The 14,778-nt window shown below is 43.3% G+C and overlaps 1 protein-coding gene across 1 annotated transcript; it reads right to left on the bottom strand.

Annotated features, from left to right (window-relative positions):
• Nucleotides 1-5,988: 5,988 nt before the first annotated feature.
• LOC124269875 lies at nt 5,989-12,431 on the bottom strand (the record flags this gene model as incomplete). Its single annotated transcript, XM_046704925.1, has 2 exons — nt 11,818-12,431; nt 5,989-6,285 (listed from the first exon to the last, which is right to left on the bottom strand). Coding segments are annotated over exons 1-2 (487 nt in total), but the record flags the coding sequence as incomplete, so codon positions are not given.
• Between the last annotated feature and the right edge of the window lie 2,347 nt (nt 12,432-14,778).

Raw genomic sequence — 14,778 nt, 5'->3', positions numbered from 1 at the left:
ACCACGTCATATTGCCATCATACGTCAGTAGTATACACCACGTCATATTGCCATCATATGCCAGCAGTATACACCACGTCATATTGCCATCATATGTCAGTAGTATACACCACGTCATATTGCCATCATACGTCAGTAGTTTACACCACGTCATATTGCCATCATACGTCAGTAGTATACACCACGTCATATTGCCATCATACGCCAGTAGTATACACCACGTCATATTGCCATCAGACGTCAGCAGTTTACACCACGTCATATTGCCATCATACGTCAGTAGTATACACCACGTCATATTGCCATCATACGCCAGCAGTATACACCACGTCATATTGCCATCAAACGTCAGCAGTATACACCACGTCATATTGCCATCATACGCCAGTAGTTTACACCACGTCATATTGCCATCATACGCCAGCAGTATACACCACGTCATATTGCCATCATACGTCATTAGTATACACCACGTCATATTGCCATCATACGCCAGTAGTTTACACCACGTCATATTGCCATCATACGTCAGTAGTATACACCACGTCATATTGCCATAATACGTCAGTAGTTTACACCACGTCATATTGCCATCATACGCCAGCAGTATACACCACGTCATATTGCCATCATACGTCAGCAGTATACACCACGTCATATTGCCATCATATGTCAGTAGTATACACCACGTCATATTGCCATCAGACGTCAGCAGTTTACACCACGTCATATTGCCATCATTCGTCAGTAGTATACACCACGTCATATTGCCATCATACGCCAGCAGTATACACCACGTCATACTGCCATCATACGTCAGTACTATACACCACGTCATATTGCCATCATACGTCAGTAGTTTACACCACGTCATATTGCCATCATACGTCAGCAGTATACACCACGTCATATTGTCATCATACGTCATTAGTATACACCACGTCATATTGCCATCATACGTCAGTAGTATACACCACGTCATATTGCCATCATACGTCAGTAGTTTACACCACGTCATATTGCCATCATACGTCAGTAGTATACACCACGTCATATTGCCATCATACGTCAGTAGTTTACACCACGTCATATTGCCATCATACGTCAGTAGTTTACACCACGTCATATTGCCATCATACGTCAGTAGTTTACACTACGTCATATTGCCATCATACGTCAGCAGTATACACCACGTCATATTGCCATCATACGTCAGTAGTATACACCACGTCATATTGCCATCATATGCCAGCAGTATACACCACGTCATATTGCCATCATACGTCAGTAGTATACACCACGTCATATTGCCATCATACGTCAGTAGTTTACACCACGTCATATTGCCATCATACGTCAGTAGTTTACACCACGTCATATTGCCATCATACGTCAGTAGTTTACACCAGGTCATATTGCCATCATACGTCAGCAGTATACACCACGTCATATTGCCATCATACGTCAGTAGTATACACCACGTCATATTGCCATCATATGACAGCAGTATACACCACGTCATATTGCCATCATACGTCAGTAGTATACACCACGTCATATTGCCATCATACGTCAGTAGTTTACACCACGTCATATTGCCATCATACGTCAGTAGTATACACCACGTCATATTGCCATCATACGCCAGTAGTATACACCACGTCATATTGCCATCAGACGTCAGCAGTTTACACCACGTCATATTGCCATCATACGTCAGTAGTATACACCACGTCATATTGCCATCATACGCCAGCAGTATACACCACGTCATATTGCCATCAAACGTCAGCAGTATACACCACGTCATATTGCCATCATACGCCAGTAGTTTACACCACGTCATATTGCCATCATACGCCAGCAGTATACACCACGTCATATTGCCATCATACGTCATTAGTATACACCACGTCATATTGCCATCATACGTCAGTAGTTTACACCACGTCATATTGCCATCATACGTCAGTAGTATACACCACGTCATATTGCCATCATACGCCAGTAGTATACACCACGTCATATTGCCATCAGACGTCAGCAGTTTACACCACGTCATATTGCCATCATACGTCAGGTAGTATACACCACGTCATATTGCCATCATACGCCAGCAGTATACACCACGTCATATTGTGCCATCAGGCGTCAGCAGTATACACCACGTCATATTGCCATCATGCGCCAGTAGTTTACACCACGTCATATTGCCATCATGCGCCAGCAGGTATACACCACGTCATGTTGCCATCATACGTCATTAGTATACACCACGTCATATTGCCATCATGCGCCAGTGGTTTACACCACGTCATGTTGCCATCATGCGTCAGTGGTATACACCACGTCATATTGCCATCATGCGTCAGTGGTTTACACCACGTCATATTGCCATCATGCGCCAGCGGTATGCACCACGTCATATTGCCATCATGCGTCATTAGTATACACCACGTCATATTGCCATCATATGTCAGTAGTATACACCACGTCATATTGCCATCAGACGTCAGCAGTTTACACCACGTCATATTGCCATCATTCGTCAGTAGTATACACCACGTCATATTGTCATCATACGCCAGCAGTATACACCACGTCATACTGCCATCATACGTCAGTACTATACACCACGTCATATTGCCATCATACGTCAGTAGTATACACCACGTCATATTGCCATCATACGTCAGCAGTATACACCACGTCATGTTGTCATCATACGTCATTAGTATACACCGCGTCATATTGCCATCATGCGTCAGTAGTATACACCACGTCATATTGCCATCATACGTCAGTAGTTTACACCACGTCATATTGCCATCATACGTCAGTAGTTTACACCACGTCATATTGCCATCATACGTCAGTAGTTTACACCACGTCATATTGCCATCATACGTCAGTAGTATACACCACGTCATCTTGCCATCATACGTCAGTAGTTTACACCACGTCATATTGCCATCATACGTCAGTAGTTTACACCACGTCATATTGCCATAATACGTCAGTAGTTTACACCACGTCATATTGCCATCATACGTCAGCAGTATACACCACGTCATATTGCCATCATACGTCAGTAGTTTACACCACGTCATATTGCCATCATACGTCAGTAGTTTACACCACGTCATATTGCCATCATACGTCAGTAGTATGCACTACGTCATATTGCCATAATACGTCAGTAGTATACACCACGTCATATTGCCATCATACGTCAGTAGCATACACCACGTCATATTGCCATCATACGTCAGTAGTTTACACCACGTCATATTGCCATCATACGTCATTAGTATACACTACGTCATATTGCCATCTTACGTCAGTAGTATACACCACGTCATATTGCCGTCATACGTCAGTAGTATACACCACGTCATATTGCCATCATACGTCAGCAGTATACACCACGTCATATTGCCATCATACGTCTATAGTTTACACCACGTCATATTGCCATCATACGTCAGTAGTTTACACCACGTCATATTGCCATCATACATTAGTAGTATGCACTACGTCATATTGCCATCATACGTCAGTAGTATACACCACGTCATATTGCCATCATACGCCAGCAGTATACACCACGTCATATTGCCACCATACGTCAGTACTATACACCACGTCATATTGCCATCATACGTCAGTAGTTTACACCACGTCATATTGCCATCATACGTCAGTACTATACACCACGTCATATTGCCATCATACGTCAGCAGTTTACACCACGTCATATTGCCATCATACGTCAGCAGTATACACCACGTCATAATGCCATCATACGTCAGCAGTATACACCACGTCATATTGCCATCATACGTCAGTAGTTTACACCACGTCATATTGCCATCATACGTCAGCAGTATACACTACGTCATATTGCCATCATACGTCAGTAGTATACACCACGTCATATTGCCATCATACGTCAGTAGTATACACCACGTCATATTGCCATCATACGTCAGCAGTATACACCACGTCATATTGCCATCATACGTCAGTAGTATACACCACGTCATATTGCCATCATACGTCAGCAGTATACACCACGTCATATTGCCATCATACGCCAGCAGTTTACACCACGTCATATTGCCATCATACGTCATTAGTATACACTACGTCATATTGCCATCTTACGTCAGTATTATACACCACGTCATATTGCCATCATACGTCAGTACTATACACCACGTCATATTGCCATCATACGTCAGTAGTTTACACCACGTCATATTGCCATCATACGTCAGTAGTATACACCACGTCATATTGCCATCATACGTCAGCAGTTTACACCACGTCATATTGCCATCATACGTCAGCAGTATACACCACGTCATATTGCCATCATACGTCAGCAGTATACACCACGTCATATTGCCATCATACGTCAGTAGTTTACACCACGTCATATTGCCATCATACGTCATTAGTATACACTACGTCATATTGCCATCATACGTCAGTAGTATACACCACGTCATATTGCGATCATACGTCAGCAGTATACACCACGTCATACTGCCATCATACGTCAGTAGTATACACCACGTCATATTGCCATCATACGTCAGCAGTATACACCACGTCATATTGCCATCATACGTCAGTAGTTTACACCACGTCATACTCCGGCTGAGGTGCTGTTCTTTTATCAAGTATATTAATATAATAGGTACGTTTCCACCGCGCTGGATTCCATACAACAGAGTATGTTCAAAGCGCGACATAAGAAGAGGTGTTGGGAGTGCTGCAACACATAAAACATTTGTACATAAATAGTTTGAAACCTTTCAGGACATGTTTGTTAAACACTGTAATATATTCTGAAGAGGAATGTTTTCAAGGCACATTTGAAGGAATCAAGGGATGTCTGAGTTCGAGTGGCAGCTGGTTCCATAGTGTTGGAGCTCCATAACTAAAACAGCGGAAACCAAAGGGTTTTAGTTTACGTCTTGGGATGACCAATAGATGTTGATCAGCTGATCGTAAGGCTCTCGATGGAACATGTTTGGTCACCAACTCATTGAGGTAGTCAGGAGCAGTTTCACGACAGCACTGTTCGGTATACTCGGGATTTTATACTCCCTGACTCCTCTGACTCTTATGGGCAACCAGAGTAAGGCTTAAGAGCCAAACGTTGGGGTAAGGAACGCATGGGACAAACAATTCCACCGCCGAGCGCCGAGTTAAAGTATCACTTGCTTTCTAAAATGTATTCTACGCAAACTAGGTGTCACGTGACACATTCCTGTCACCGTGATTTGTTTGCATCTATTGCTAGGAAATAGCAGTTTTATCACACGAGCTTGAGATTGCAAGTTGGTGGTGAGCCAAAAGCGACTTACCATTTCCTCATCATGAGAAACACGATCTCATTCCGTTTATCTTTTTTGACTGACAAGGGCTTATTTTGCTTCACGAGCATTTGTATACTTTAACATATTGGTCTAACACGCCATTCTAGTGATACATGCACGGTTAGTCATATGTAGACAGTGTGGTTATTCCTAGGACATTGCGTGAAGACCTTGTATGAAACTTACTTGATGGACAAGCAGAGTGTTTGTCTGTGTGTCTGTGTGTCTGTCTGTGTGTATGTGTGTGTGTGTGTCTGTCTGTCTGTGTCTGTGTCTGTGTGTGTGTTGGCGTGGGTGGGTCTCCCTCTCTCTCTCTCTCTCTCTCTCTCTCTCTCTCTCTCTCTCTCTCTCTCTCTCTCTCTCTGTGTGTGTGTGTGTGTGTTTGTTGGCGTGGGTGGGTCTGTATGTGTTTGACGGTCTGTCATGTTATGAAACTCCTAGTCGTTCCTCTCCATTCTGTATAATCCCAACGTCAGTTGTCGCGCCCTAAAAATCAAGATTATAAGATGACAAAACGATGACGTCACCATCGCACGCCACCTGATTGGTTAGGATCCTGTATGGCATATGACGTACAGGATGAATTGTTTGAACTTACCCGCTGTTGTGGTAAACTCCACCTTGTTGCTGAAGTTGCTGGTCGTACCTGTCGTCCCTACAGACACCATGAAGACGCGGTACCGCTGACACGGAATCAACCCCAGGAGCGCCACCTGACGTCGGTCACCATGGATGCCGCGTGTCACACTGTACCTCCCGATGGGAGAATCGACTAGGTCGTAGGTGAGTTCAAATCGGAGTATGAAAGGGGTGTCAGGTGGTACAATCCAGTATAAATATGCACGGGTCTTGGTTGCTGATAACACAGTCAGGTTGTTCGGAGGTAACAGGAAATCTGAAAAAGATTGTTCCGTCTGTTAATATTTAATTTTCTTGAATATAAAATGCTTAAAGTCAAAAGGTCATGATCCATTTAACTAGGCCATCCATGTAGCTATTGTCTAATGCTACGATCGCCAGTTAATTCATTGTCAGGTCCTTAGATTGTGTTGAAGAGGGAAAATACGGTAAGTTTGATATATTCCTTTATATGTAGCTGATTGTAAAGTGCTGAACACAGTGCAGTCATACCCTGGGCACAAGAAAGTATGCACTTGAAAACCGTATTTAAATTACAAACGTAAACAAAACGCTTCCGGGTAAAATTAAAAAACTGCAACTATTGTGTCAAGTGATATCCAACGAACAGGTAGTTTTGTTTGAAACACGTTTAGACACCATAAGTGTTGTGTGTGTACTTTCATTTCGCCAGCAGTTTAACGGGGACGTGTTGATTGTCAGTATATATCATTGTTAGTTTCGTTTTCAGCTAAACAGTTCTGTATCATGTCAGTTATGTTAACACCGCCTTCTAGTCACCTCCCGGAAACAACAAAAAGAACTTTAACAATGTACCCTTCTGGGATTCGAACCCTAACTGACGGCGTGATGAGCGACCACCTCCCTATCTAGATGTGATCTAACTAAAGGCAACAGATGGCCGTGACTCTCCATATCCGTCGTGTCTGTCAATAGGATTATCATTTTCGATAACGAGTTATTTCAGTTCGATATATGGATAAATAATATCAGCAATTGTGATAAATAGCATCTTAGAAAATAAGGTTACTGAAAGCTATGATTCAAGTGGCGCGACAGACGAGGTTATTGATCGTGCAGATAGATCCTCTTTGAGCACACGACGTGGCACTCCGCTGAGAGCCGTGCATCTCGTACAGTACCATTCACTGTGACACATATCAAAAACTGATAACCACGTCAACGACTACTGATGCGGAAGTAAATACCAACAGGATTCACATAGTGAATGGTAATATCGCAGAAGTCAGAAAGTGTTCGAGTCTGGACCAGACAAACCGGTCGGACGAGATGCGAACTCCGACCATCGCTTCGTTCCAGGATATATGTCATCATTTCTGTCACACCCGAGACAAAGTACAATCGATACTTACTCACTCTCTGTACAAAGGAGCGTAACTTCACACCAAGAAGTCCTTAATACTGACATTTATTACTCAACGCGTGTAAAGTATATATCCCGATCATACGGGATCCAGTGTGTCTGGAAAATGAAATACGACTGGGAATAACTTTGCAACAGCTCCTAGACTATTTGTTCATTCAACCTAAGTTTCAGCTTCTGTGGTTTTAATCGGAGACAAACAAATAATATATGTGGACAGGACGCCGCATGCCTGACGCCAGGCCATCACGCTTGCTCAAGCTGTGTTCAAACCATTCACATCACTGAGAGAGTAACAGACTCCTTCTGTGTGGACACTAGTTGTATCACAGTGTGAGTGGTTAGTACATGTAGTTGTTTTCTGGATGTGATCGTTATCTGCAAGAACGACGTACATGTGATATATAAAAATCTCACACTAGTCAGAATGTAATACCGAGGCTTGCCGAGGATATTTTTACTTTATCAACGAGTGTTGATATATTTGATATCAAGATCGTTATCACTCTTCATTAATTTTCAATGAAAATGTTCTCTGAACATGGTACTGCCATTACTGCACGCGATGTCATAGCATTGTACATGCGGCTGGTCAGGGCATTGTACAAAATCACTGTCAAAGCTGGTGATATATGAATAACACGTGTGATAAATGAATACTGACGTGACGTACTGCGGCTGGTGGTACTGACGTGTACTGCTGGTCAGCTGGTGATATATGAATACACGTGTTGGTGTACTGATCTGACGTGTTGGTGTGTACTGCGTGTACTGGTGGTGGAGGAGGTCAGCTGGTGATATATGAATACACGTGTTGGTGTACTGACGTGTACTGCGGCTGGTGGAGGAGGTCAGCTGGTGATATATGAATACACGTGTTGGTGTACTGACGTGTACTGCGGCTGGTGGAGGAGGTCAGCTGGTGATATATGAATACACGTGTTGGTGTACTGACGTGTACTGCGGCTGGTGGAATACACGAGGTACTGACGTCAGCAGCTGGTGATATATGAATACACGTGTTGGTGTACTGACGTGTACTGCGGCTGGTGGAGGAGGTCAGCTGGTGATATATGAATACACGTGTTGGTGTACTGATGCTGGTGGAGGAGGTCAGCTGGTGATATATGAATACACGTGTTGGTGTACTGACGTGTACTGCGGCTGGTGGAGGAGGTCAGCTGGTGATATATGAATACACGTGTTGGTGTACTGACGTGGTGGAGGAGGTCACTGCGGCTGGTGGAGGAGGTCAGCTGGTGATATATGAATACACGTGTTGGTGTACTGACTGCGGCTGGTGGAGGAGGTCAGCTGGTGATGTACTGATATATGAATACACGTGTTGGTGTACTGACGTGCGGCTGGTGGAGGAGGTCAGCTGGTGATATATGAATACACGTGTTGGTGTATATGAATACACGTGTTGGTGTACGTGTGACGTGGTGATATATGACACGTACGCTGGTGATATATGAATACACGTGTTGGTGTACTGACGTGTACTGCGGCTGGTGGAGGAGGTCAGTGTTGGTGCGCGGCTGGTGGGGGAGGTCAGCTGGTGATATATGAATACATTGGTGTACTGATACACGTGTTGGTGTACTGACGTGTACTGCGGCTGGTGGAGGAGGTCAGCTGGTGATATATGAATACACGTGTTGGTGTACTGACGCCGCTGATGACGTAACGCTATGTAGATGTCACTTTATCTGCCTGCGGAACTTACCACGAATATAGCAACAAATCACATAGCGAAAGATAATTATTGATGTATTATAGTGAAACCCCTTAAATCTGGTTTCTGTTAATCCGCAACCTCTCGATTATCTGCCAGCAGTTTTAACTGAGTGAGTGAGATAGTGTTGTTTAACGCCTCTTTGCACATTATTTCAGCCATATGATTGTATATCTTATGTTGGAGAAGACATGTGAACAAACACATACAGTTACATGATATTGGCCGCATGCTTCTGACGACGTTGTAAGCAACATCAAGTCATTCACTACAAACATCATGTGCTCCAACATCGTCGACATTCTGCATAGCAGCTTCCGCCGTGCTGGACCTGCGACGTTCACATGTTTTCCCGATGTATGAGAGGCCGCCACTGATGATGCTGTGTTCTCAGTACATGACATCGTCACTGAACTCAGTCACCTATCTACTCAGATGAAGGTTCACATACACTGCCACGATTGTCTCTCATACATACACCAGTGATTCTGTCAAAACATTAGCGTTGGTGGCAGCTGATTTCAGGCGATATTTAACGAGTAATAACAACATACAGGTGTGAAGGTGATTGATTGTTCGTACTGACATTTATAAACATCTCCGTCATTCAAGGTAAACGCACCACTTACCGATATAAAAGACAAATATTGCCGTTACCATGGCAACCATCAAATCATTGAACTTACAGCTTCATTCAGTTTTAGCACTTGTGAATTGACATTTCCCATAGTTTTAAGTTACGTTCAATAATTTAGTAGAAATATTTTCGTATATCTCCTACATCATAAAGGTAACGTTTCAAGGGTTCCTTTCAATGTTGCCCGTTTTATCACAGTATTATTGCTTTCTTTTATGTTAACGAGTATTGGTTGAATTTTGAGAGATTTGCTCAAAGCAAGTTAGCAACTAACGCCCATTTGATCTGCGCCACCGTAGACTACCGTTGTGACGTTCTTAAATTGGTGCCCATCACAGCCTGTAATCTGACTGCGCCACCGTAGACTACCGTTGTGACGTTCTTAAATTGGTGCCCATCACATCCTGTAATCTGACTGCGACACCGTAGACTACCGTTGTGACGTTCTTAAATTGGTGCCCATCACATCCTGTAATCTGACTGCGACACCGTAGACTACCGTTGTGACGTTCTTAAATTGGTGCCCATCACATCCTGTAATCTGATTGCGACACCGTAGACTACCGTTGTGACGTTCTTAAATTGGTGCCCATCACAGCCTTATCGATCCAGCAGAGAAAATATATTTCAAAGATTAAAAAAGACTGAGAAATAAGAGAAATGAGTTATTTGTAACTTCCGAAACATGCCTGAACTTTATGAACGTAATCGGAACACGTGCCCCCGTGTGTACTGCATACTACATCTCACACATATAGTACACCTAACGCGACGCCATCGTAATCCTCGTCTGTCATAGCTCAGGCTGCTCTGTGTTCCTCTCATGGAGTACTACCGCTTCGTCATTCTATATTGGGTTTGTTTGTTATTAAAACACACAATTGTTTTTGGTTCAAAGTCGTGTCGAATGTATAGCGTTTCTCTGTGTCTATTGTTAATAACTAACACATGGTTTTACCGCTTCACACATGCGCATTTCAACGAAGGTTATCATGACAATGTTAAAACTACTAAAGCATATCAGTGGCGAATGCGGGATTTGTGTGTGTGTGAGAGAGAGAGAGAGAGCGTGTGTAAGTGCGTGCGTGCGTTCGTGCGAACGAGCGGGTGGGCGTGCGGGCGTGTGTTGAACACTGTATCCAAGGACCTCATGTTGGGGTGAAGGAAATGGGGGTGTGAGCGTTTGTGTGTGTGTGTGTGTGTGTGTGTTTGCGTGTGTGCGTGCGTGCGTGCGTGCGAACAAGCGTGTGTTGGACAGCGTATCCAAGGACCTCATAACCAATACCTATCCCCATACCTAACGTCTTCGGTTTTGTTACATAGTTTTTGTCGAATAACAGAACGGTACATACAAACTGGTGACATCTCTCCCTACCCCTGCCACCGACACTTGGAAGAGTGCTGACATCGCCTTGTCGTCATCCTATGAATAGCAGTGAATATTACGACCATGACCTAGTTGCGTTTCCCGAAGTAATCGCGATTCAGACCGAAGTAAATGTCAATGTTGTCTTTTTCGTTGACCTGAACGCTATGTACAGATACATGCCGTTATGGATGTGTTATTGATTTCACGTATAGTATTAGCGAACTACGGAAATGTCAACCTGCCTGTAGCAATGATGAGAAAATGATTTGAGACAAGATGTATGTGGCTATGATGGTTGACATTGACACAACTGCTGACAGAAGAGCTTCATCTAAAACACACCCATACATGCACAGAAGTGGTTTGATGGGGGATGGGGTGGAAGCGCTACTCCATTGTCACGATCAGTACAGAGAGAGAGAGAGAGAGAGAGAGAGAGAGAGAGAGAGAGAGAGAGAGAGAGAGAGAGAGAGAGAGAGAGAGAGAGAGAGAGAGAGAGAGAGAGAGGAGAGGGAGAGAGAGAGAGAGATGACATATACATATATAAATACACTATTCACTGAAAGCGAGCAATTTGTAATCATGTAATCAGCGATATAACGTTAACTAGTTAATTACATACTCATTAATGTTACTGAAAATTAGAAACTGTTTACCTACAGTGCACCCAGAAGTGGCACTGAACGCTCGCCTTCACACAGTCGGATGACGTAAGACTGATGTGTAGTTCCGATGTATGACGACACAGCATGTGTTGACTCGCGCCTCGAAATAAACACCAGTCACGTGCTGAGCTGGCAATGAGTTGGTGTTTACTGTTGCAACTGACAACTGTTGTCAAAGCTGTCATGGAAACCACACATGTCACATGAAAAAGGGAACAGGTATATTTTCCTTTCACATTACAACACGTTTGCTGTAGAATCTCCTGTAACAAATTAACAGGGGGCACAGATCATTTTCACATGGCACCATTCAAGTAAGTTATAATCCAGCCCTGTTATAAACATCAAACAGTTCGTCATCCGAAACAGTGTTGAATCTCCACTGGGAAAGCCATCTCAACACATATAGCCTGTCTCGCGTGCGACGTCGGTATCACAAAATCCATGGTCGGCTGTGGTAGGTAATGACGCGACATCGTTGTCGAGGACCTAGTCACGTTCGTGGATTGGTCAGCAGCGCTCCCCTCCACACAGCGTCACACAGAGTCTGACGGGCGGGCGGACGTCGTGACGAGCTCGGCGATTGGCGGACGATGATGCATGGCGACATGGAACATCAGCCTGTGTGGATCGCTGTGAGGAGCGCTCGGTTCAGCGTTGTATTGAGCTGTTTGAGCCACGACGTTCGGGTTCCAGCGAGAGCTATGCGAGAGAGCGCTTATCGAGTGTTAAAAACCGTTTTCTTATTCTTGCTTGATTTTTGCAATTATTTAGAGTAGTGCATCAGCGAAAAATCAAGGCTGAGGATTGTTCTTTGGAAGGAAACTATTTTTATTTGTCTTTCAATATACTACAGAAAGGATTCCAAAGACATCTATCTATTTTCCTGAAATGATGAACAAAGTCTTACACAAGTACTTATGATATTTCGTATGAAAGCGTTTCAGTGTCAGTAATAGATAAACTGCAATATCTCCCACATTGAAAAGAATTCCTAGTCAATAAAAATACAAAAATAGTTTGGCAAAATGGTGACTGAACATGCTTCGTACATGAAGATCAGCATCGTCCTGTCAGGGACACGGTCACTCTGGCTGGCCGGAAGTCACGATGGCACACGGCACACTTTGATGATGTCACAGTGGAAGGTTCTGTATCTAAACTCTGACCTGGTCGTATACGAGCTGCATCACCTTCATATGATGTAAGTTTCTATTTTTAGGCCTTTACCAGGTCGAATGTGAGCTACACCATCTTTGTATGAGTAAAGAGTGAGTGAGTTTAGTTTAACGCCGCTTTTAGCAATATTCCAGCAATACCACGGCGGGGGACACCAGAAATGGGCTTCACAAATTGTACCCATGTGGGGAATCGAACCCGGGTATTCGGCGTGAAGAGTCAAGGCGTTAACCACTAGGCTACCCCATCGCCCCTCATATGAGTAAAGACATAATACATTTATTTATAGACTTCACCTTTGTCGCGTGAAACATGAACATGAATGTCAATTTGTTTTATTTGTTTCTTACAGTGAAATATACTTTAAGAAAGAGAAGCTGCTGACCTAATCCTTTCAACCACGACATGCCTTTGTGTAGGAGGTGGGGTGATGAGTGATTGCTCCAGAGGGAGATGGGTAACCTTTACATACAGACAGTAATCTGGAATGGGATAACGTGGAGGATTTAATTGTCAGCACAAAATCTCGCATCTCGGCCATGTACCGTTGTCCGTCTAGCACTTCTTAATTGCTTCAAGCATAGTTCTGTACTGCTGATGGTGTGTTTAGTCGCCTCTACGAAGACATCGGTTTGATTCTCTTTGTTTGTATCGAAACATAACGGGGTCCCCAGTGTCGCTAAATTTGAAAGAAGCCTTAAACCAGCTGACTGTACAAATCGTCTTGGTATCGAGACATTAGATATTCACTTGTTTCCGAAATCGGTATCTTTAAGCAACGTACACATTATTTACCCTATAATTAGGGCTCGAATCAAAATGGAATATATTCATGACTGTCACAGACATGTTTCACATTCTGTTACATTACAGAGTGATATGAATGAAAGTTTCTTTGAAATCGAAGACATATATTCTAAATGTCTTGACACACATCATATGAGGTCATGGGGGTTCAAACAGCAAACTTACAGGGCCGAGACTACTGAACTATAGACATTACTGCCGGGACTATACGCTATATGCGATTTTATGAACGCATCAATGAATTCACAAGTTCAACGCACAAGCTTTGGCTTCAAACGCTGACGATTCGTTGTACGGGTCAATGAGTTTTAAAGACTAATTATTCGAAGAGCAGCGTGTTACTGACCTACATAGGATAGGCGTGGCCTGACCTCAGATAGGCGTGGCCTGACCTCAGATAGGCGTGGTCTGACGTAAACAATGTAATTAATTTCTGTCATCTCACAGAGCTACAATAAGCACGCCTGAATTCTCTCATGGCTACAAATTAACGTTACCAAAATCTCCTATATTAAACACAATAAACGCTTGAAATGCCGTATAACTACACATTAACAAAACTAAAATAAAGTATGACTGCAGATAAACACAACTGAATTCTTCTCTAGCTACAAACACCACTTATATTCACTTCACCTAAACATAAACATCTTGTACTCCCCTATAGCTACAAACATCACTTATATTCACTTCAACTAAATATAACCATCTTGTACTCCCCTATAGATACAAACAAACACTGCTGACAGTCCATGTAACATACAAATACGCGCCCCTGAAATTCTAAGGCACGAATCTAAAGACTTTAATGGCGAACAGTTAGAAGGAAAGTATTCTATTGTTTACCACAGCAACAAGTAAACATCACTGTAATACCAACAAGTAAACATCACTGTAATCCTGCTTATTTCACAGCTTGTCTGCCCTACACCTACCTACACAAAAACAGTATCCTGTTAGATCCTGACGT

This window comes from Haliotis rubra, unplaced genomic scaffold (genome assembly GCF_003918875.1).
Source record: "Haliotis rubra isolate DU_JTF1 unplaced genomic scaffold, ASM391887v1 Scf1483, whole genome shotgun sequence".
Lineage (NCBI taxonomy): Eukaryota > Metazoa > Mollusca > Gastropoda > Lepetellida > Haliotidae > Haliotis > Haliotis rubra.
The sequence above is the reverse complement of the archived record's forward strand: the minus strand, read 5'-3'. Positions and strand labels throughout refer to the sequence as shown.